We start from the raw sequence: 25,921 nt of genomic DNA on the forward strand, positions 1-25,921 counted from the left end.
GTCTGTCCGTCTGTCCGTCTGTCCGTCTGTCCGTCTGTCCGTCTGTCTGTCTGTTTGTATGCAATCTAGTCTCTCAGTTTTCGAGATATCCGGATAAAATTTGGTAGGTGGGTGTATTTTTAAAATGTATTAATCATTTGTCGGAACCGGAAGAATCGGACCACTATAACATATAGCTCCCATACAACTGATGGTTCAGATATGAGATTTTTCATTATAACTTCTCCATTTATGCAGCTACGAACATGAAATTTTGCAATACTTGCACCCATTATCAACAGAATACTTACAGTGAAAATTACAAAGATCGGGTCACTATAACCTATAGCTCCCATACAACTGATTGTTCAGATATAAAATTTTGCGTTATAACTCCTCCATTTATATAGCTAGGAACATGAAATTCCGCACTGTTTTCAATAATTATCAACAGAAAACTTACAGGGAAAATTAAAAAGATCGGGTAACTATAACCTATAGCTCCCATACAACTGATTGTTCAGATATGAGATTTTTCGTTATAATTCATCCATTTCTGTAGCTAGGACCATGAAATTTCGCGCTGTTTTCACTCATTATCAAGAGAAGACTTACAGCGAAAATAACAAAGATCGGGTCACTATAACCTGCAGCCCCCATACAAGTGATTGTTCAGATATGAGGTCTTTTATCATAACTCCTCCATTTATGCAGCTAGGAACGTGAAATTTCGCACCATTTTCACTCATTATTAACAGAATACTTACAGCGGAAATAACAAGGATCGGATGACTACAACATATATCTTCCATACATCTGATTGTTCAGATATGGGATTTTACTGTAAAACTCCTTTATTTGAACAGCTAAAACCGATAAATTTCGTAAGATATTTTATAAATAATAATACAAAGTCTACTGAGAAAATCGTCAAAATCTATGCTTTATAAGCTTTATCTCCTATAGCACTGATTGTTAAGATACCAGTTTTTGCCATATATCTCCTTTATGTACGAAACTAAACCCAATAAATTGTGTTACCGGTTTACATACCGATCACATAGCGGTGAAAATCACTTAGATTGGTGTCATATAAAGTATATCTTCCATACCTCTGATTGTTTAGATGCGATTTTTTATATAAGTATGTAACTCCTCTATCGATGTATGCAGATGTATTCAAAAGCAGTAATCTGTCAAAGTAAAATTTGCAGATGTTCATGAAAGGTATGAAGCCTTCGGCATAGCCGAAGACAGCGCTGCTCTTACTTGTTTTTTATTAAAACATCTATATCTCAAAAGTTATGCCCAAATTGATTAAATTTTTGTTTGAGGTTTCAAGTATATGTCTATAAACTATATCCAAAAGCAACCAGCTTAATGTAATTTACAACAATGAAAATAAAGCTAAATAACACAAAGGTTATCTGTTTTTTAGATTTGCCCATACATGTGAAGTCTCATCGTTTTCAAGACAGGTTCGGCATTCCGACTCTGTGATAACATTCAGTCGGCTGTGAGCGGTCAGGCACCCAGATAGTATATTGCTACTGTAAAGAGAAAGCAAAAGAGCCGCTCAGTGCTTATGGCTCTCGAAGAGAACCAACTGGGAACACAGAATGGTTCAGATCACAAAAAAAAAATAGTTAGCGATCCCTCTCATGCCAGCACTTCGACGAACCCCAATCCATGTGCCAAACATAGCACAGTGTTACCATATTTTATGGTTGCCACAATTTGCAGAGTGTCAAAGCAGTATTTAAGCAGCTTGAATTTCATCATCCTGTTTTAAAGGGCCCAGTGGCTGCTTGGATATTCGGGGAGATAACTAGAACGCTTTTCCGGGTCAGGGGATCAATGATGTCCTCGATACTTCCTTCGCTAATTTTGATTCCAAATCTAACAACCTGCAGCATCTAGTGAGATGCCCCGCATACTGCCAGATTGCACATTGCTTCTAATACTATTCGATGCTTTTAAGCCCCATTGTTTCGGTTAAAGAATTTCTTCACAGGCTAACAGAGCAGAGCAGTGTGGCATGCAGACAAGTTGCATGTGAAAAGGTGCCGCACGCACAGCAAAAATCATGTTGCTCTTTACCGGACGAACAACGCCGCCAGCAGGCAACGGTACAAGGGCGCATTGTGCTCTATGGAAAAGTATAATTGCAACAACAATCATTTGTAGGAACATTTGCACGATAGGTTGCAAATGAGCAGAAACAAACAAAAAAAAACGATAATAAAACGTTTTCAAAAACAGAAATCTAATAAAAAAAGATGTAACAAATAATATTATTTTTAATAAAAACATTTGATGTGCACTTTACCAACACGAGAGGTGATGGGGAGTCAATAAACGTGTGATTCAAGTGATTCAACCTCAACCAAGTCGCATACTTACAAGTGGAAACAAAGCAGGCAGCTAAGGGGAGCTAGTCGCTGTCGGCGTAAATGAAGATGATGCTAGGCGAAGTAGACAACAAAAGCCCAGCGTACGATCGAGTGAGCAAAGTAAAAATTGCAACAATTTATAATTTTGACAGCTTAACTAATGTTTTGAGATTTGCTTGGCGTTCACTCGCTACAGTTGAGTTTCATACAAGCTTTTGAATGTAGCGTTAAATTTGCTGGTTTGGTTGGCTGGAGCATCGAAACTTGGAAGTCGGAAGATAAATATTTCGCACTATGGCAGTGTGTCAGTGTGCAATGAGGTATGTATGTATGTTCGCTAGGAATGCAACAACAACAAATGCAACGCTGAATAAAACAATCGGAACAAAACAAGAAGCGCAAATAATCTCGCGAATTGGATGGAGTTCATGTTCCCCGATGCTGCATTACTAGTTGTAATTTTTATTAATTTTTATTTACCTATAAACAAAGTGTGTGAGCGTTTAAGTACGTATGTATACACACTAGGTATACGACTTTTTTCTAGATAGGTATGTATACCTCTGTAGAGTGATGAAAAACCAAGAAAAATAAGTTTTTTATCAAAAGTGGTGCTGGGGAAAAAACATAAATATATATATACAGGTGTCCCAGACCACCCGTCTACCCCTTTTAAAATAGAAGAAAATGTTTTTTATTGGAAAACTCAGGAATATGAACTACCAAGTGGGAAATGCTTTATCTTTTGATCATATTACCAACTTCCGGTTTCAGTCAGAAGTGGGTTATACTGACCGGAAGTCCACTTTTTTAAATGGGATATACAAGAGTTTCCCATTGTTTCGGATTCTGCGAAGAAAAATACAGAAATTTTGTAGGAAACTTTTTTCTTAAATTCAATTACAAATTTTCTTAAAGTCGATAATAGTTCCAAGAGATAGAGCGTTTTCCAATTAAAAGGTCGTCCACTTTAGAAGTCCAGGGCTAGCTCATTTAAAGGCTGAAAATATCGATAGCAAAATCGGTAAATGTTTATAAAAAAATTGATAACGAAATCGATAAATATCGATAACAAAATAGAAAAATATCGACAACAAAATCCATAAATATCGGTAACAAAATCGATAAATATCGATAACAAAATCGGTAAATGTTGATAAAAAAATCGATATATACGGATAACAAAATCGATAAATATCGACAACAAAATCCATAAATATCGGTAACAAAATCGATAAATATCAACAACAAAATCCAAAAATGTCGGCGACAAAGTCGATAAATATCGATAACAAAATCTTTAAAAATATCGATAACAGAATCGACAAAAAATATCGCTAACAAATAGCTAAAAAATATCAATTACAAAATCGATAACAAATCGATAAAAATATCGATAGCAAAATGGTTAAAAGTATCGATTATTATGTTGATAGATTCCAAAAATATCGATAGCAAAATTGATAACAAAATCGATAAAAATTTCGATAAAAAAATATCGATTATTTTATCGATAAGTGCCGATAATCACGAAAATCTCTAAAATCCCATAATAGTTCCCAGATTGAGTCTCTGTGTCTCTCTCTAGATCCTTTCCTCTCTAATTACCTTTATTTTAATTCATCTTTACTTTTATCGGTATACTTATCCTCCTCGTTGTCTTTACTATTATGTTTATCATCTTCTTCATCTACATATGTATTCCCCTTCACCTTTGCCCTTATATATTGTATAAGTAAAGTGTTTAAATTTACCTTGGTCTTCATTTTTGCATTTATCTTTACGGATCTTTGTGTATGTTTTTATTTTTACCTTTGCCTTTATCCTTTTTTTATCTATGTACGTAGTCACCTTTACTTTCATTCTTGTATTGGTCTTTTTCTAAGTGTTATTCTTTAACCTTTTATGAGCAAATTTTTGTTAAATTAATACGACTTGCATACACACAGGAAGCACTTGTTTCAGCCCCAACTATTTCCGTTGCACGATTTCCATTGCGTCATTTCTGTTGCATCATTTCCGTTGCACCATTTCCGTGTGCAATTTCCGTTGAATTTGCCAATCCAACCAGCCAACCACCGCTAAAGAAGTTTCACTTCAAAAATGTCATATGCCTAATGTACATACATACATACGTACATATATACTTACAACAAATACATACGTGTACGCCTGTTGTTGGAGTAGGTGTTCACTTGTGTGGCGCTCCCCAGTTATGGCATACTTTTCGCACTGCACCATTGATGCACTTTTTTCTTTGGCTTTTTGTTGTTTCGATTGCTCTTGCAACAATTGCAAGAGGCCAAAGCTGAAAGAATTTGATTTAAATTTATTTTAAAAAGCCTCTGAGACATAATTTTACTGCCATTAACTTTATTGTAGCTGCAGTTTTTTTTTTTGTAGTCTTTGTGTTTTACTTGTTTTTGCTAAATATTTCTGTTGCTAAGTTGTATCTTTTTTTCTTGTGATTTGGGGAGCATAGTGTTGGTTTGAGTTGATAGTTGAGGCGTTACTTCAGCATTTTTGGACCAAATCAAGTTGACTTGAGTGGCGAATTTTGATTTGTTTGGAACTGAGTTGATAATGGTTTTGGTAACATTTTGCACAACGAAGCCAAACTGTGACTTAAATTAATTTTGCCAATTTTATGTAAGTATAATAATTGAAAAGGCTTACATGCAGATGATTTGAATGCATGGTGAGAAAATGTTGAGGCTAATCAAAATATGTCATTTTATTTTACAATGTAGTTTCGCGATTTATCATGTTTTTTATTCTAATTTGACAGTCAAGAAAATGAATGTACATACATATGTATGATTTAAACTATACGTGCTATGTATGTATATATTTCTAATTTGGACTCAAAGCATAATAATGCCCGCCCTGAGTCTCGAAGCTGGGTTGTCCATGAGCGACAGTAGCTCTTTACTCTTTGCAAGACGCTAAACGAACTATTTATCAAAAGTAGCAAATTTTTACGACAATGAGCAAAATATCCTCAAAGCAAAACAATTGTTTCCACACTTCTTGGAGCAATGGCACTCAACAAAGTAAGCGGCGACAGGTTAACTATATCTAAAGTCGGAAGATATATACTCTCTGAGAAATAGTAGGTGCAAAGACCTATAATCCTGTATGGTCTACAGGAGTGTGTGGCCCACCTACTGCGCAAAAGATAATGAATGATAATGATAATAAAGAAACTGAACAGGAGGGATCTATCTCAAAATCCCGCTTCTGCTGCTTTCTTTTCCGGTACGCATAAGTGCTAATTGGAGTTGTTAAACTCGCCATTTCAACCTACCAACGAAGGATTAAAAGGGTGCGCTATTCAAATGACGAGTAGTTTACTTCTGCCCCTAAAGAGCTTCTCTTAAGAGCCATTTGCCGTTCGCAGACGGCGAAAAACTGCAACTTCTTTCATTTTTTGTAGGAATATCAAGACGCGCACCCCAACTTCGTGAAGAAGCTCTGTTAAAAACGTAGAAATTCGTACGAAAAATGTGAAGAGGGATCAATTCGGAAGCAAATGGGAAATTGGCCCTGGCTTTGTGCCAAACAATGTAGGCTCAGATGCTTCAAATATTGAAAGCATTTCCATACGAAAGATGGTAAGCTTTGGCCTAGCACTTCACCAGCCCAGATTTGTCTGATAACCGTTCAGAATAAGCCAGGCAAGTTACCGTTATATCTCGATTTCCGAACCCTAACAATTCAAGTTGTGGATATAATACTTTTTATGCAAGAATTGGAGCTCCGTACCTAGGAATATTGGGATGTATGTAGCTCATACGGACCGGATTAATTCTTCTGGATTATTATCCGAATTCGAATATTGACTTCATTTGCTTTGGTGCTTGGACCGTTTGATTTTATTTAATTAAAAAAGGAGAAAACAAAATAATTTACAGAATATATTTAGGTAAAAAAAAACTTGTTATACAATGTTGTTCGATGTTAGCCGCCCAATTTTGTGTTTTCTTGATAAATTATTTGTAAAGACATTTCATCAGGATTTTTATCAAGTAAAAGCTCCCAGCGCATTCTGTGTAAATATTTATAAAATAAAAATCTCTAAGATAACGACAAGAGGGGAACAAAGCGCTTAAAGTTTTTCATGTATTTTATATGGGAAAACTCACTTTTCGAAGAAATGGTATGGAATTCTTGAAAATCAATATTTTTCGATCAGTGGTTCTCTTCAGGATACTTCCATTTAACAATTTTTTAATACTAACCTTTTTTTATAGTGCCCCATTGAATTTTTGGGGTTTTTGGCGGACCTATAAAGGGAATCTTCTTCGGAACAGCAGAGTTTTCCAATCAGAAAATATTGTTTTTTTAAGAATTCTATACCATTTCTAGGAAAAGTTTTTTTTTTTTATATAAAATACATTGAATACTTTGAGCGCGTTGAGCGACCTCTCAATATTTTTTGATTTATAAACAAAAATAGGGGTATATTTTTCTCGTTAAAGTACAATCTGAGGGGGTGAGAGCATAAAAATTCTGACTTTATTTTTTTTTCATGCGTTTTCTAAACACTCTGTCATCACGAATTGCGGCCGAGGGTTGTACGAGACCCCTACACCCAGCTTATCATGTTCCACATTTGATCAGTCTGATCTGGTCCTGCCCAGACTTGAGTCTTTGAAACGCGCTCTTCCTGTCCCACCGCACACACTTTTTTAAAGTTTGTTTACAAAAATATTTCGCAGTGTACCCTTTACGCTTAAGGTGTTTTACTTTATGATTATAGTTGTGTGGCTTGTTAAAACATTTTTCAGATTGTCACTCTTGAAAAGGTTATAAACAAATTTTGTAAGGTGCGCATTTGCACACGACACCAATGGAATGCGGCAAGCACCAAGCAAACAATTTTACATAATCACATACAATTTTTTTGTCTAATTGTAATTTATTTTAATTTTTTTAATTTTATTATTACAAGTAGATATGTAGTTAATTTATTAGTAATAGACACGCGTACTTATAAAGCACTTATGAATACTTTAATCACTGATTTTCACCAATCATTTCATCTCCTTCGCCGTACACGCACGTACATATGTACGTATGTATGTACATACAAATGTACGACTGAACGCACACCTCACTTCACTTCACTTCCACTGGTTGACGCCGCGCCACTTCAGCTGCTGCTTGTGCTGCTGCTGTAATTTCTTGTGGAATATTTGTACCTTGTGGTACAAAACCATTTTCGCCAGCAGTGTAACGCACCTCGATCAGCTGGCCATCGACATCAAAGTAGCGATACGAGCCGGACACTTCCAAAGTTTCTTCATCAGTGCCGGCATTCTTGACGATGCCAACCTCTTCGCGTTGACTACCATCGGCACCCTCATAGGAGAAGACGAAGGAGCCATCATCTTTGCGCTCAGCCACCGATCTGACAATTGGCACGAAATCCTTTACTTGCTGACCAACTACGACGGCGGGTTTGCCAATCGCTGCCGGTCGATCACGGATTGTGGCAGCTGTGGCGAAGGCAAAAGCTGAAACACAAATGAGCAGGAGTGCGCACTATAGGGAATAAATATAATGGAATAGTTAAACAAATGAATTATTTTGGAGATAAAACTAAAAACAAAAAAAAAATGCCTTCCCACTTACGGATTTAAGCATTTTTGTTTTATAAATGTTTCGGTAAATAGTAAATTAAATAATTAACAATAAACCGTCTGTTTTTCGCCTGAAGCTACTTTGCTGTCTAGAACAGTGTGAGTGTCTGTTGCAGCACATGGATGGGCACATCTCTTTTTATACTCGCAAGAAGCATCGTAAAAAGAACTTACCTCATTCTGCGTCTTCATTTTTTTGCTATCTTTTTTCACGCGTGTGAGATTAGTTTTTTTATTATTATTTTTGTTCTTTGTCACTCCCATTATATAATATTTGTAAATCTGCGCGGTAATTTATTGCTGAAAAAAAAATTATAAAGAAATTTGTTGTAGAATATGCAATGCGTAGAAATTTGTAAAAAAATTATATATTCACGCAGAACTTCTAATATGCTTAATGCTTAATTAATGGGTTTGTTGAACTGAATTTTTTACTGGATTGGATAGTGGAGAAAGTTATTGAGAAATATTATTAAAGCTATGATATGGAATTAAATTTCAATAAGCACGCGGCAACTTTGTGCGAGCACAATAATTTTGCATACATACATAAAGATATATATGTACTATATGTAGGTATATATCCGTCTTACTGTGTTTCTTAAAACTAATACCATTAACAAGCAATTGACAAAAAACTTAAATTCAATTATTTGAGGACATTTTATAAACTCTTGAATGTAAGAGTTGGACATAATTTATCTTTTAGTTTAAAAACTAAACATATAAAATTTTTTGTTAATTATATGTAGTTGGTAAAAAGTTTTCAAAAACTGGACAATAAAATGTTTACACTTACACCTTCTTACTTGGCGATGTGGTGCCTAAGCGAATTTTGCGAATTTTTGCATACGAGGCCAGCCAGCGGAATCCACGATGAACACTTTCACTAGCCTGGACCTGGGTCTCACAGATTCCAAGGACTAAGAAAATAATGAATACATGAGTCTTAAATGAAAAGATTTGATATTGAATTAACTGTTTTTTGTTGTAAGCAGGAAGCCAGCAGTTAATTTAATAATCAATACAAATAGCAATTTCAGTCGAGCTCGATAGTCTGTGGGACCGCCTGCGCACAGTTAAAGGATATGTGTGGCAAACAAAACAAACAGGCATATCTCTAATTCCAAACGAGCTGCTGTCGTAAATAAATCAACCGGAAAAATCTTGTTCCGACGTTTTCGTAGCTAGTGCTGCCAACTATATAAACTAAGCTCGCATTGCACAGTGGCTCAAAATTGGCATTTTGTCTTCACAAAGTCTTCATTTTTCAGTCTATTTGCTTATTATTTTTTTTTAATGTAAGCTAATAAAAATTTGCAAGCGACTGGTTGAACCCGATTTTTGAAGTATTCTCTATTTGTATTAATTTTTTTTATTGAAAATTGAAGAAACATTTAATTTTTAATTTTTAATTTCGGTTTTTCTTAATTATGAAAAAGCATGTGTGAAGTGCAGAATGAAAGCGTAATAAAACGACTGACTTTAAAGTGCTTTCCTAGGCTTCTCACAATACAAAAAAGAATATTAAAAACAAAAAATTTTAAATGTTATAAAAAAATTTTCACCAAAAATTTATTATTTTTTTTTTGTTTTTATAACAATTTTGGATATGCAGTTTTATAGATCATAAAATTTTTGTATAATAAAGTCCAAGTTGCAAGTGGCTAAGAGTTCGAGTTTATTTTGGAACGAATTTCCGTCATCCCGGTTTGTCTGCAAACCAAACTTGACAGAAATATATGTCCGTTCCATTATTTCGTGAAGAAAGAGTGTGTAAAAATTCTTTGGACGCACACGAAATAATGGCAATTTTTTCTTGAACGTTCTCTAAGGAGCTGGATTCTTAGCTTAAAAAGAAAAAACTGACAGTGGTTTAGATAAATATTTAGGAAAAAATTATAGGTATTTTTTTTTAAGGGATGTGGCATTAAATTTAAATGGTTGTAAATCAAACAAAGCAAATATATGCAAACTCCACATGCATTTATTGTAAAATATTCTAAAATAAGTGCAATAAATATGCAAAAACAAGGATTTTTTGCAAAATATGCAAAACTATACACTAACCTTTAAATGCCATTTTAAAGGAAATTCCATGATTTGTAAAAATAATTTAAACATTTCCATTTGAAGATGCCCGATAAAAACATTCATTTGCACGAGATTCCGAGCCCTAGTGATGAGTCTACATGGATAAAGTTATAACAAGCAAAAAAGGGGGCGGTAAGTTTTATAAAGCAATATCCCTAGAAAATCCAATTAAAATGCTTAACAATTTTATGAATTTTCGCGACTTTTCTAAACTTTTGACTTTGAAAGATAACATTAAATCAACAAAAAACCAAGTAATTCTTAAGCAAAAAATAACCGACTTCATTTCTCATATACAAATTTAGAGGTACCGTTAATTTCTTCAAGATCCGAAAAAACAGAAAAAGAAGAAAGACAAAAAAAAATTATCACTTTACGTGGTTTAAAGTTACGCGGTAACATATATATGTACATAAAAAAATATTCCGATGAATTGATAACCTCCTACTTTTTTTGAAGCCGGTTAAAAAAATACAAACCTTAACTAAATTTCCTGTCCTTATATGCCCGCGTTTTTGCAGTGTACGTATTTTATGCGTAGGTTTATTATTTGTAAACTCATATGTAATTTAGAAGGCAAACTGGGCTAAAAATGCCACGAACACATTATCGATTTTTATTTTAAATTGAAATAAAAAAAGAGTTTATAACTTGAAATTGTTAATTTTTTTCAGTGAACATAGATAGGCTATTTACAGCCGTTAAGCCAATTTTGAATTGTGTGTTTCTTCGAGTGTATTTTTAAATTAAGATTTTTTTGTGATGGAAAAGATATTTTTTTAATCTTTAAAATCTTATTTTGAAGATATTGTTGGGGAAAAAATTAAAATTTTTAGGGCACTTTCTCTGGCAACACTGGTTGTAATGCGTGGGTGGTAGTATCCAACTTCTCTTTAGGCAGCGGCAAGAATAGATTTGTATATTAATTCTCACCGTTCCTTAACAAATACATATCCCGTCGGTGAAGAGTTTTTTGTTGAAGTAGGATTGAGAGTCGATCCCAAAATTTCACGCCTCCACTACAAATTCCTTTCTTTCCACCAGAACTCGAGGCTTTACTCGGATTGGCAATGAGAACACAAGTGTCGGGAAACAGCAGTTTCTGCATTTAACATAAGAAGCAAACTAGCGAATGCTGGACATGGACATATCCACACATATGTATTTCGTTGAAGGTATAAAAGAATTTGTAGTTTTGTAATTTCGTTTAGTTGCGAGAACATTCAATTATAAATCAATTTGTTCTCCGGGAGCTTTGCGTTGCGAACTAATTCTTTGATTAATGGCTAACTTTTTAATGAAGTTTTGGTTGCGTCAAAGTTTACTTCTTCATGGATTCACTTTTGAAAGAGATCAAGGTCATTAGGAAGCTATTATTATTAATTGCATACTGAACACATTTACACAAAGCTTTTTAACAAGATTACTTGCACACTGCGTTGAATAACAAAGTTGAAGCTAACGTAAAAACATCTGAGTGAAATCAGTCGCTTTTTTGTTTATGTTTTTTCTTTGTTTTTCAGATATTTGAACTTCAAGTCCACTAAAATTTTTTCTTAAAAAACTGTAAGTGTTAGGCCACAGATGCCAAAGAAAACAAAACAAACTGAAAGGAGGCGCCTGCTACAAGTTAAAAAATTTATGAACAGAAAGCTTACTAAAACAACAACAACAATCATATCGATTCCTAACCAAGAAAAAGTCGTAAGCGACATTTTTGTTTTCAAAATTTTCTTTTGATGCTGAAATGTTCCTAGAGCATCTAATTTACTTCCTTACTTTGGTAAGTTATCTTCACTAGAAAAACGATTTTCAGGTACGACACAGTTCATAAACATGGGTATGAATTTTTTCGCAATTTAAAAGAATGGTTGGTAGACTTACAAATAAATTGCATATCTCAAAAGATCCTGAGACCCAGTTTCACACTCAACTTGGGTTTTACGCTTCATTGGCTTTCAATGCACCGCCTTAGTGAGAACTTTTGTATCCATAAAAAAGTAAACACTTTTTAATTAAAACTCTTTATTAATTTCGTAACCAAAACCTTTATATGGATATGTATTTAATTTTAAGAATTTTTTTCTGAAAAATTTCTCACATACAAATTTTTGATAAAAAACATAAGTTTTTGAAAATACGCCATCTCAAAAGCAAATTACAAAAATCACAATACTAGCTCTGAGTATTGCGCAAAAGCTTAGTGTAGTATTATAGGGTGCACTCTACAATAATTTGAGTTATGAATTTTTTTACACCGAAGCTGAGTAAAATGGGTATATTACAAATTTACAAATTTTTTAATTTTTTTTTAGATTTTTTTTTTGAGTATGCGATTGCTAAACTGGCGTTAATTTTTTTTAATTTTCTTTGAAAACAGTTTTGCGCATTTTCTTCCATAAGAGAAAAGTGCAAAAAGCCGTCAGCAACAAATTATCAGAAAGCAACGCAATTTTGCAGTAGCTTAAAATTGCTAATTCTAAAAAATATTTAAAAAATTTGTAAATTTGTAAAAAAAACATCATAACTCAAATTATTGTAGAGTACACCCCGTAATACTATACTTAAATATTGCGCAATACTCAGAGCTACCATTGTGATTTTTTTCAATTTTTTTAATTTTTTTTTCTGAGTTGGCATATTTTCAAAAACTAATTTTTTTTCAACAAAACATTTTTATGTGAAAAATTTTTCAGGAAAAAAATTATTAAATATTTATTTTCATAGAGAATTTCGATGTGTGTATGTTTGATTTTTTCAAATTTTTACCTCGCCCCTTTCTCGAGATATTCGGAAAACTTTTGAATCGATTTGTTTTTGTTTTTGTGCTGTAAAGTTTTTAAAAATGTATTAATGAAGCTCATATTACATATTTATTTATTATTTACGTTTATGCGTCAACCCTCAAAATTTGAAACAAATCAAACACATGAAGTGTGAACGCCGTCCGTTTTGGTATGGAACGCCCCATATACACATACACTACCGGCCATATCAATAGCGCCCCAATTTCAAAATTATGTTGTTGGCCACTTACGTTAATTTATTTCTATTTAAGAATTTTCATTTAAAATACAGTTCATTATCTAACATAACCCATATGAAACCAAGATTAAAACTTTGTTGAAAACTAGTTAAACGAAAAATTCAACAAATTGTGAGACAAATTTTAATTTTTTTCGCTGATGTGCTAGAATTTTTTTGATGTATTTATTTATTTTATTTTTGTATAGACTTCTTTACAACAGCATGCATTTTTTTTTATAATTTACATGCTTAGTATTTTCTCTTGTTTATTATTTTTTTAACTCACATCTAGTCATAAATATACCCCTAATGAACTTCTATTAGTTAATCTATGTCCAAATAAATTAAATTCGTCGAATAAATCATTTAGCAGGTAAACATTTGATTGAAAAAAAAACAACAAATAACAACAATGTTCATGATAATCAATGGCATAAACAATCGAACTGTACTTAAAAAAGCAACGAAAACAAAAACACCAGAGAATTTGCATGCTGCTCCAAGTGAATTCAAGCGATTTTTTACTACTAGAAATAAGCCGAATAAGCCGTCAAACAAATTTATGCAAATTAAGTTGCTTGCGATTGACTCATCGTGATATCCACACATAAATAAGTACATACATGTGTACATAAAACATACATAAATTCATTCATATAAAAGCATATGTGTACTACGTATTTATGCAAATCATTATTACATAGGTATGTATCTTTATGTACATATGTACCCACAAACTTACATACACACGAACAAACAACAACATACACAAACTTACTTACAGCAACGAAAAAATGTTGGTTTAGCGAGAATATTTGTAGTCTCAAAGTATGCCTACTAAATAGCCAATGATCATAGCCAATGACCGGTTACACAAGCCAAGACCATCGAAATTTCCTCTCTTGAGAGGATGTGCAGTTCTTCCGCTTTTTTCTTATCAATTTGAGGCCCTAGTAGCCTAGTTTTTAATTATTATTCTGAAGGTTGCCCTGGGTATCCCAATCTTACCTCTATTTTCACACAGTGGGAGATTGTTACCTACCTTTCCTTGCCAGCTGACCTTGAAGACGATGCTAATATCATCCTGTGCAACCTCTGATCTTATCATTACCGCGTTCATTTGATGACCGCCTGGCTATCCGAAAATATATTAATCGTTTTTCTTCATTACGTCTATTAACGTACACAGCCACCTCTTTTATAGCTAGAACTTCTGCCTAATAAACTGCCGAAATCGGGACAGATAGTTCCAGTCCTAATTTTTTGGAAAAAAAACTCCGTACCCAACCCTGTTATCTAGCATGGTTCCATCCGTGTAAAAATGTATGGCCTCCTACTCCATTGCCTTGGTATTTGCCACTTTCTCCTTGACGGGATGTTCGTCTTAAAGGTGGGTTTAGGGGTGGAGTAGTCGAGGTTTTAGTTATGACTACCTATAGTGTGAAGTAGCGAAGCGTGGCCGAACCGCCGATCTTTCCATATGTTTTAGTCTGAGGCCCGCAGCGGCGGCCACGTGTTTTCCTAACAGATTTACTACAGGCAAATTAGTTAGCTCTTCTGGAGCTTTATTTTGGGTGATATTTAAAGCACCCGAGGTAGATAAAAACACAGTTCTTTGGACCTTACTAAGGAATTTTAGGTAACTTGTCTTTTTTTCTCATAAAAATACAAATTTCAGAGAGTTTTAGGTAACTTGCCTTTTTTCTCATAAAAAGGAAAAATTTTAGAGAAACGTATTAAAGATTATTTATATCATTATACCGGACGAATAGTTAACATTTAAAAGCTATTCTATGCTTATTACTTTTAACGGCTACATCCTGTTAAATACTTTTTAGCATGCTCTTAAAAGATCCCAAGGGGTGAAATACTTACATAGCAACGTGTAATTTTTTTTAAGTTTTTCAGATTATCGTAAATATTTGCAACTAACAACATATATGTAGTTTTTATAGGAATTTCTATGGAGACATCCCGAGGAAATTCCCTAAATGCAGATGTCCTCTTCAGTTAAAGGCATTTATTTTACAAAATAATGTTAACGGATTGCAACGTAAGAGAAGAGCTTCTTGAAAACAATATAAGTAGTTTATAAATATCTATCATAAACAGGAGAAATGGAACTCGAAACGAGTAAAAATTTAGAAAACTTAAACTGTTTGCCACCTCTGAAATGAGACCAAACTATGAAAATGCTTTAAAAATAGGTATCAAAATCCGCTCGGCCCTAAAAGAGAAGCTAATGTTTACCGACGACTGGGTGTTCTTTCCTACTCCCGACTATCAAAGATACTCGTGCAACATGCTTGTTAGCTATGCGATCCAATAGCCAATAGCTAGGCGACTAGCAAATCGATATTTCAGTTCTCTTAATTTTAGCTAAGGTTCGTATCGATTTGGGTTAGATTTATACTTTGTAGACTGTATTTATAAATATATAATGTACAAAATATTCAGGAAAAGGGAGGTTCCTTGAACAAAATATGCAATTTTTAGGCATGTTTCGAACACGTTGCCGACCTTTACGAATGATTTTATTTGAATGGCTTTATTTAAGTTGTATTCAGTAATTATGATAAAAATAAGCATTGAGTTAGTGGGGAACTAGACGGAATGCTGGATCTTCGATCGACAAAATCTAACTAACAGTGATGTGTGTCCCAATGCGCCTTATTTTCGTTCAGCGCTAGACCAACCAATTTTCCCCCTCTAAACTTAAAAACGCTGTTCTGATATTAATATCATTTGCATACGCCAGGGGCATTGTGCTTTTGCTATATTGTATATGGTGCCGCTGCAATTCAGATTGGCAGCTCTTATTACGCTTTCCAGCATTGAATTAATGAAACCACACCAAAATGAGTTGCCTTGTCTAAATCCTAGTTTAATTTCGAATGGTGCAGAGAGGTCCTTTACCTATTTGAGCCAACCTAAAAGTTTTTCTCAATGCCGTTTGTGCCGATTTTCTTGCCAATGGCATATTCCACGATTCGGCACACGGATAAGACCCAATTAGTTGGTTCATGTAGAGTTTCATTATCTCTTATTCCGCAGTAGTTGGAAAAAACCGCAGAACGCCCTTCTTGTACATAGAGATTCCAAATTCTGCTCAACAGCTCGTTTCAACTAAGAGTAATTAAATATATGTATATATAATATCTTATTCTAAGCGAACAAAAATGGAATTGACCAAAAAGTTGTATATCCAGTATTTAAAACCGATATTAATAACAAGCTCTATTGCATTAATCATAAAAACCGACACAATTTCTTAGTTCATAAATTTACGAAAAAGAATTTATTATGAAAACATACCATCAATATTATTTTGAGCTGTGCAATAAATTCGTCGTATTTGGGCGAAAAGAATTGCAATGAAAAGCGAGTAATTCATTGCAGAAGATGCTCAACAATTATGGTCGTGCGTGCTCGTGTGTGCGCGAATAGCGAATCGCAAATCTGTGACATGTGAATTTTACGTTAGCTGCTGCGCGATTGTGCGCGCATGTGCAGTGGACGCACCTACCGCAAGGCTTGCATACTAAAAGCACATAAGTACAAATGTATGTAAACATCTATTTATATACACTAGGCGACAAATGAAAGTGTACACCTTGTTCTAATTGATATTCACAATTAATTTCATGAACAAACTTTTGCATTAATTATTTAGAAAATACACACTGAAAAAACATTTTTTGATGCTAGGAAAATGGATCGAATGAACGACTCAGTGGCAATGGCCGACAGAGCAAAGCTCTGGAGTGCTCGTCGAGAGATGCAAGGTTCGAGTCCCAGAGCTGGAATTTTTGTTTTTTAATATTTTTATTTTTATTTGTTATTTATTTTTAGCATAAAGGAATGTTTTTTCTGAGTGTATAATTCATTCTATAATATGAACCATATAAATCATAGTTTCACACTTTATTTAAAGTTCACAAAAATTCGAAAAATTTTCATCAAAATTTTAAACTTTTTATTCAAAATTTCGAGTACGCAATCCCTTCAAAAAAAAAAAATCTCAAAAACCAACGCAATATTTAGCCGGTTGAAACTTGCACTTCATTAGACTAAAGTTTGATGGGCTGCAAAACTGCATACTCGAAAATTTTAGGGAATTCTGAATAAAAAGTTAAAAATTTTGACGAAAGCTTTTTGAAGTTTTGTCAACTTTGATTCATATGATTTATATTATAGAATAAACTATATTTTCAAAAATAAAAAATGCAAAAAATTGTTCATGAAATTATTTGTGAATATTAAATTAGAACAAGGTGTACACATTCATATATGACCTAGTGTGCATAGATATGTACAGTGCTTAAGCGCAGGCGTAATGTGTTGCCTACGCAGTAGATCGGAATTTTTTATTAGCTGATTGCTATTGTAAGCGTTGAAATTTCGTTTTTCGCTTATTTGCTTTTTGTTACTTTTTGGCACCTTTGGTCGTCGTTTGTCGCTGCTATAACCAATTTTATTATTTTAATTGAAATCGATTTGTAGTAAATAAATTCTGGTCGTCGCATGGTTGTAATTGCTTGTACGACACATGCTTGCATGTCAATGTGCGAATTGGTGGGATTACTACGAAGATAAAAAAGTAAATTAAATACCAATAAAATTATAAAACTTAATCACCTGAGACTTGATATATTTACATGCATACATGTGTATGATATTTATGGGATTTCAGGCAAAACTGTTGCCGTTATCGCGTGTGTTAAATCGGCTAATCATCCAAATTTATTTTACTGTCTTTGTGTTTATCTTTTCCTAAGTATTACAATTATTTTTTATTAATGTCCTTTATTGTTAGCTATAACAACCCAATTATTCACATTGATTTCTGTTACATTTGCAACAAGCCACAAGCAATACTTATGCGCCAATTATTATTATTTTTTTTTTGCTGACCACTCAACTTACGCTCAGAGCTCGTGATGATCATCAGAGAATGTTATTCTCTTCAATGAGGTTGATTGATCATCATTCCACAATCACTCACACAAATCACCGATCTTGTCTCGATTATAATGATGTTGCAACATTTTTAATGTGTGGTTACATTTTTTTGTTTGTTTTTCTTTTATTTATTTTTTGCTTGATAACCCTATGCACACCTGCCTATCCTAGAAGATACTCGTACACACCCAAAAAATTGTATCAAATCGTATTTAGTCAGGTAAGTATGTATGAATGTACGAATACATACAAGTAAAGAATCCAAATTTTGGCAAAATAATAGTAAGCAAACAACAATACGAAAGGCATTTTACACCTGACTGCCTTCAGAGTACAACAATTGCGTCGATTATTAACTTCGCATATTGCTATTCGTTGCAAACAACAACAACAACAACAAAAAAGGCAAATTGTTCCATTAGCAACCGTTAAATGTTTGCTGCAAATTGTATGTTTGTACGTTGAAGTTTCAAAAATATTTTACTTCCATGAAAATTTGCATCTTTATTTTGTTCTTCCTCAGGCATTACTTAGGTAAATATCTTACAGAGTTCACATACAATGGTCAAAGATTGCTTAAAATTAAAATTTTGTAATTTGTATCTTTATTTCAATGTTTTCAAAATATTTAAAAAACGATAATTTTTAATAGACTTCAAGCAAATAAACAACTCTTACGGGGCGAGCAAATTTGCACAATTTATTTGATTAGTGTGCTGCGGGTCACTTGGCGGTCGATGCGCGGGCTCTTACAATTAAAATAAATGACTAATGTTTTGCAGGCTTGTTTTTAACGTCATGATACAAAATATTTGAGAAAAATTAGATTTTCGAAACAACATACTATACATGTATACATAAACAAAACTTGTACTGTGTTTTTACTTCTAAGGTGTGGTCTCCGTGCTTATTGCCAAAAAGGTATTATTCTTAGAACATAAATAATTAACACATTTAGGATTTACATTTTCTGTTAAAAAAAAACTGTGTTATGACAGGAATATCAGGTAGAAACCGCAAACTTCCACTGTCAAACCATATCCGTCTTGCCAAAATTCTTAGCATCGCTGTCTTAACATCAGCTGTCATTTCGTAGTTTGACAACTCAGTTTACTCATTTAACCGCGTCATCTACATTGGGTACAGATTGATCTAATTGGCTTGATGCCATTTTGAAAGTGATATAAGTGATATGTTTAGACAGCAAGTTGCCCACATGAGAAAACCGGACAAAGTTAAATTAGAAATTTGACAGATGTTACGACACTTTCCGCAGAAGGTGGATACGTGAGGTTATAACTTAAATAAGAGTTTTTCAATTTTAATAAATTTAAAATCTCTATCCAACTGATTACAGGCCACTGTAAAAATGTAACTGATTGTAATTTTTCTTCGATTGCCGCAAAGAAGTTGCTGATGACGTTGGTGATGGCAGCGGCCACTAAGTACACACCAATTGGCCTGTATAGTAGATATCAGCACAACGGCAGTTGTGTGGGCGTATACACAAACCACTCGTACTGAAGCCGCATGCGATGATTTCAAGTCACTATGATGAGAATCTACTAACATTTATGGCGTAGCAATTTCATTTGTTGCAGCAAAGTAGAAACACTAGATAGGAAAAAAAAAATTGAAACCAAATCATAATTCACAGCCACAATTTTAAGGTTGGTTTAGTGTGTTTGGCATTTACCTTGGCTGCTGGTGAATGCGAATGGCGAATTGAAAATTGTGAACTACGAATTGCGAATTGGGATTCATTATGGAGTGCATTTTGCAATTTTCAAGCGGCAAGTAGTTTTATGTACATACACTTGCCACACAGCAGCAATGCCATACAAATCAACTAGATAGTAGTGGTGGTGGTGGTGTTGGAAGTACCCGCATTTTACAGATTTACAAAGCAAAAGCAAATTCTTGCATATGAAAATTGCTTTCAGCAGCGAGTACAAATGTACACATACATACACATTTGTGTAAGGAAATACCAAAGTGAAGTGCTGAAGATTTACGCTGACAATTGTCGATGTTTGCTGCAAACGGATGGCTTACATATGTTTGTATGCTTGCATGTATAAGATAGTGCACATGGAAATACCGTTGTATGCACAGAAATATATATAAAATTAAACTTCAAACATTTAAACCAACTGGGTCTTCGGCCACATCCTCCTCAGCCACACGGTATCAAGGCCAACCAGCTAATAAAATTCATAGTTTCCATTATCATTGATTGGCCTCACTACTGTGGTGCAAGAAACGAGAATACCGGCTTTTTGTAACATAAAATCGCAAAGAAAAAACCCAAATACTATTTTATGTAACATAAACAAAGTTATAATGAATTATTTTATAACTTCGATTACATCCGACTCCGACTTGTAATGTCTCATAAAATTTGTAATTAGAAGATATCGTTGACTACTTTTAAGTGCTTTTGCAACGGAATAATTAAGTGTAGACGTGCAAACAAGCCACCGCTTGGGCTAACAAATGTATGCATGTATTTGACATCATTTCCAATGCGTATATGTGTAAGTTTTCGTTTTGCTCAAGAATGCCCGCAGCGTTTTCAATTTGAATGTTTTCTAATTAAACTCACTGTATGGACATAAATGTTGTGCCAATGGCAATTTGTTGGCTATTAAACTGGCAATAAAAAATTAAATCGAGTTTAGCTGGTCATACACCAATGTGTGCGCATACAATTGTCAGCCGACATGCTACTGTTGCAAGTGTTTTGCATTTACAAAATGTCAACACTTACTTTGTGCCTTACACTGCCGCCACTTTGCCGGGTTTGCTATGCTAGACATCATTGCGATTGCGCATCGTAGTGGTCAAGTGATCTTTGGTGTTGGCATATTCTATGTGTAGCGAATTTCATATGTCCTTATTACTGACATGTGTGAAAAAGTCGATAGGTAAATATTATTGGTTTCGTACAAAAGAGCGTAAATTTAAATTTAATTTTCAATTGAAATTTTAGACAGTGACTTGAATATACCACATGTACTTGTATATCGCTCATTTGCAGGAAGACCTAAAAAGTTGCTGTTTACCCTTCGGTTATGCTGCGTCTGATAAGCTGGAATGCTTCTCAATCCGGGAAATGTACTTAAACATTCTAAAGCATTTTTCTTGCATTTTTTTATTTTTCAGTAATAACGTTCTTCCAAAAAAGGGGATTTATCATTTCATTTTTAACCCTTTCAGGATCATAGACCTATTTAAAAAAGGTATTATTCGAATTGCAGATTGCGAAAATACATCTGCATGCTTTTTTTTTATAAAAATAGCTAAACTGAGATGAGATTATTTCATATTTTATTCCTCAAAATAAACATTTTTCTCAACATTATTTTTTGCAATATTTGGTAAGAATTTTTTAAATTTTGTTAAAAATCCTTATTTTTACAAAGAAAAAAATATTTTATTCCAAAATCCTCAAAAAATTTTAAAAGAAATTTTTTTGTCAAATAAAATTTTTCGCCATTTTCTCAAAAACTAATATAATCGATTATTGAAATTAAAAAGATATGATTCGAATCACTGATTGCGATAAAAAGCGTAAAGTTGTCATTCATATTTTTTCTTTAACAAAATATGTTTTATCCTAATATGTGTATGCATATATATTTATTTTAATTTTATAAAAATTATATTGCTTTTCCGCAATAAGTTTTTCTTTAGAAACGGCCTCAAGCTCAATAAAAATTGTTGAATTTTATAAAAATATCTAAAGGAAGATGCATTATTTCATATTTTATTTCGAAAATAAAACTTTTTTCCAAAAGTAATTTTTTGCAATATTTGGTAAGATTTTCTTAAATGTTGGTAAAACATCCATCTTTTTACCAACAATAATTTGATTATCATCAAAAAAAAAAAAAAAACAAAAAGGAATTTTTTATCAAAAAGCTATATGTATTTTTTATTATTTTCTCCAAAAAATAATCCATTACTAAAATTAAACTAAGTGTAAATTTTTATTTGTATTTTAGGGATGAAAATATTTCTCAAAAAAATATTCCTCCCAAAAAATAGTCACAGTCCCAATTTTTTTTTAATTATCATTTTGGTTAAACAATTTTTTTATATATATTTTATTCTTATTTATTTTATTTTTTTTTCTCCTATCCTTAAACCCCCTATTTTTTAAAAAAGGAAACATTAACAATTTTATTACTATGTACATACATGCATACAAACATACATATTAAATCGAAGCTAAATTGAAATTCATATTTTATCTTAAAACAAATTTAACTTTTCCAAGATATTTTTTTCAAAAAGGAACCCAATTTTTTCCAAAAAAAGTTAAAATTTTTAAGGTTTATTAATTTTTTTAAATTTTTGTTAATTTTTTTTTAGGTAAATCGCTTTTCTCTTCAATAGCAAGTTTGCAATAGTTTTGATAACATTCAGACTTTTTCTTAAAAATTATTCTTTCTCAAATCCCTCTAATTTTTTCCTAAAAAAATTAGAGAAGTTTTGGTTACCAAATGTTTGGTATTTTTGTTTAAACGTTTTTCTTCATATTCAATTAAATGAAAAAACATATTTCATACTTTTTAAAACTACAAGATCTTAAAAGTAAAATAAAATAAAAAAGTTCCTAAAACTTAAATGAAATAAGGAAAAAATTTTACTATTTTTAAAACAAAACCTGGAGTTATAAAGAAAAATTAAATGAAAAAAATATATAAATAAAAGAAAAAAGATACTAAAATATAACATTTTCTTAAAACTAAGTGAAGTTAACAAATATTTTCCTTTCTAAAACAATAAAGTCTAACATTAAAAGAAAATTTAATTAAAATATTTATAAAAAAGTTCTTGAAAATTAAATGAAAGAAAAAAAATTGTCTTTTAAAACAAGAAAGCTAAAAATTTCGGGGAATTTTATACTGTAAAGAAAATATGAGATTACAAAAAATATAAGTTTCTAAAAATTTAATTTTATTCAAAAAATATTTTTCTTTCTAAAACAATAAAATCTAAAAATTAAAAAATTTATTCAAGCAAGAAAATAAATTAAAATTAGAAAAGAAAAAAGGAAATTAAATTTCAAAAATTATATTAAAAAAATAGTTTTCTTTGTAAAAGAATAAAAACTAAAAATGAAAAGAAAGGTGAATAAAAAATAAAAAACTTTGTACAAAAATTAAAAAAAAATCGTCCTTTTATTCAGAATTGGGTATGCAGTTTTGTATCCCATAGATACTGTTCTAGTGTAATTTTTGGCGTCCTACAACTTTTTTGTATAGAGGGAAATGCGCAATGTGGGTATAGTATAGTTATTGTGATTACATAAAATATATTCATAAATTTTTACTTCTCAAAGACTACCTAGCTGATTTTAAATTTACATTTACCAGTATAACTTTATCAACTACGTATTTCGCCATCAATCGATTGCTGTGCAGCTTTTGCAACCAACGCCAGTTCTTGCTTTGCCACACTAATCCAATCACGCTAAGCCTACTTACCCGTATACAATTCACTCAATTTAATATTTTCAGTACATGCGACACTAATCACCTGCAGTGATGGCAAGTTGTTTACCACTTGTCAATGTACTACAGAACATTTGTTGCAACATTTAGCAGCAAAAAATTAAGTTGCTTCAAAATTGTAGACATACAAACTTGCAAGCTTACATACACACATACAATAATAAAAAGCCAATTTCAGTCGCAGCGTTACTGCGTGAAAAATCTGCTACTCTACAAGCGATAAGCATCAAAGATTGTCAACAAATTTCCAATAATAAAATCAATAGTGCACCCTCCATACTTTGTTTGTTGTTGTAAAATAATGCACACAAATTTCTGACTCATCATCGTCATCCGCATTTAGAGGCTTGCACGCTTCGGAATTTTTGTGTCGGCAATGCGCTAAGCAAGTGGAAGACACTTTATTTAATGTGTGTGGGAGTGTTTTATTAATTGCTGATGCCACACATTTTTCGCGATTACAAGTGTTTGGGAGACGTGAATTGAATCGTGCCCTTTACACGATTAACTACTAATAAATTTTAATAATATTTTATGACATATTTTTTGCTTATGTATAATTTTTATTTGCTTGCTAAGGTGGCAGTAACTAATTGTGCTAGAGTGTAGAATTGAGAATAAATAATAAAAAGCTATTCATAATTTATTAATTAACGCTTAGCGTATATTTTAGCATTGCGGTGCAATCACAAGTGGAACCATTGCGATACTAATGGGTTAGGAAAGTGTTGAGCATGTTGGCGTGAATTTGTAATTAAAAGGCCAGAATATCTATGCAAGCTTATTATCTCGGAAGAATCAAAGATCTCAGCTCTTATCAACTTAAGGTGTTACCCTTAATTAGCTGGGTAAACATCAGAACGAGATACTTTATGTAGAAGATTTTGGAACAATAATAAGTGGTCTCTTCGAGACAAAAACCTCGATATAGTATGCTTTAATATTCGACTTTAAATGTCGAAGATACGATGAAAAATGTAAAAAGGCAGCCGGAAGTGTGGAAAATTATTTCTTGTTAAAAAAATCTCGAGAAAAGCAGCAAACGAAATAAATTTACCAGCATTTTGAAGCGCTTCATATAGCGAATTCAGGAGAAATAGTCTTGTGTTGGGATAGAATAATTACCTTGACCTTTCAAGTTTATTTATTTATTTATTTATTTACCGTCAATGAAACAAAGTTTCTTACAGACTACTAACAACAAGTACATACATTTTTATATAAAGATTACAAGTATGTTACATACTAAACTTATGAAATTAATATGCTAAGCATTTAAAACAAGTTTAAATATCTACAGATAATGAGCGAAAAAGATTTACAAAAGCTTCTGTGGTCATTGAAAAATCAATGACGATTGTTTGAGACAAAATATTAAATTCAAAAAATATGGAGTTTTCAAATTGTTCCTTTTTTTGACCTGAAGACAGTTTGCGATGGACTTTTTAAATACTCAAATTAAAGTATATATTTTTCCGTACTACCATTTCGCAGGACTTGGATTTAAGCACTGGCCGAACACCATCTAAATTCGGAAAGGCTTTTGTCTAACAGCGGTCGGATCTCGGCAGGCAATGGGAACCCTCCCAGTGTATTTCTGAAATGAAAAACCTTCTCATAAAATCCATTCGACGTTCGGCGTTGTAGTGCTGTTTTTATGTAAAAAAAAACGAAAAACAATATACAATTTTACTTTTGCAGGGTATCTGCAAAGTAAATATATCAGTGCTTCTCGAGCGTAGACGACAAATAAGTTAGAGAATACTTGCTATCAATTTGATTTATCCATATCCATACTTACATACTTTACTTGTTACCTATCACTTCAACTATTTTTGTAGCTATATTTATATTTGTAGTTTATTTTAGTTGAAGCTAGCCTGCTAAAATAGACAGTTATTTATCCACACACATATTTACAAGCAGATTTTATAGTCAAATGATTTTAAATATTGCTAAAACAGTCACACTTACATACCTACATACATCTGTATGCATTAAAAGCCAATGCCATAGCAAACAAAAGACTTAAGATGCGAACTTGTTGCATAGTCTTTACTACACATACTGTAAATGCAAGCTTAATTTGCGCAATAAGCAGCTTAAGCAGCATACTTTTAGGCACTCCTTAACAGGTGATTGTCTAGCTGTATAAATGAAAAATATCTCCCATGAGATAAAATAACTACGTGCATGCAAATGGCTCAGTTACTTCAATAGTGCCATAATCCAAAAAATATAAATTTTGAGTTGAGTATGTAGATATTACCGCTACCTTTTTTTCTATCTTGTGTAAAAA

The 25,921-nt window shown here is 32.7% G+C and overlaps 1 protein-coding gene across 1 annotated transcript; it reads right to left on the reverse strand.

Moving 5' to 3' along the window:
* Positions 1-7,341: 7,341 nt before the first annotated feature.
* LOC118743844 (larval cuticle protein 65Ag1-like) lies at positions 7,342-8,209 on the reverse strand. Its single transcript, XM_036476609.1, has 2 exons — positions 8,192-8,209; positions 7,342-7,919 (listed from the first exon to the last, which is right to left on the reverse strand). The coding sequence occupies exons 1-2, from the start codon at positions 8,207-8,209 to the stop codon at positions 7,494-7,496; spliced, it is 444 nt and encodes a 147-aa protein (XP_036332502.1). The 3' UTR covers positions 7,342-7,493.
* Between the last annotated feature and the right edge of the window lie 17,712 nt (positions 8,210-25,921).

The sequence above is a fragment of the Rhagoletis pomonella genome, unplaced genomic scaffold (assembly GCF_013731165.1).
Source record: "Rhagoletis pomonella isolate Grant_MI unplaced genomic scaffold, Rhpom_1.0 Rhpom_scaffold_00007, whole genome shotgun sequence".
Lineage (NCBI taxonomy): Eukaryota > Metazoa > Arthropoda > Insecta > Diptera > Tephritidae > Rhagoletis > Rhagoletis pomonella.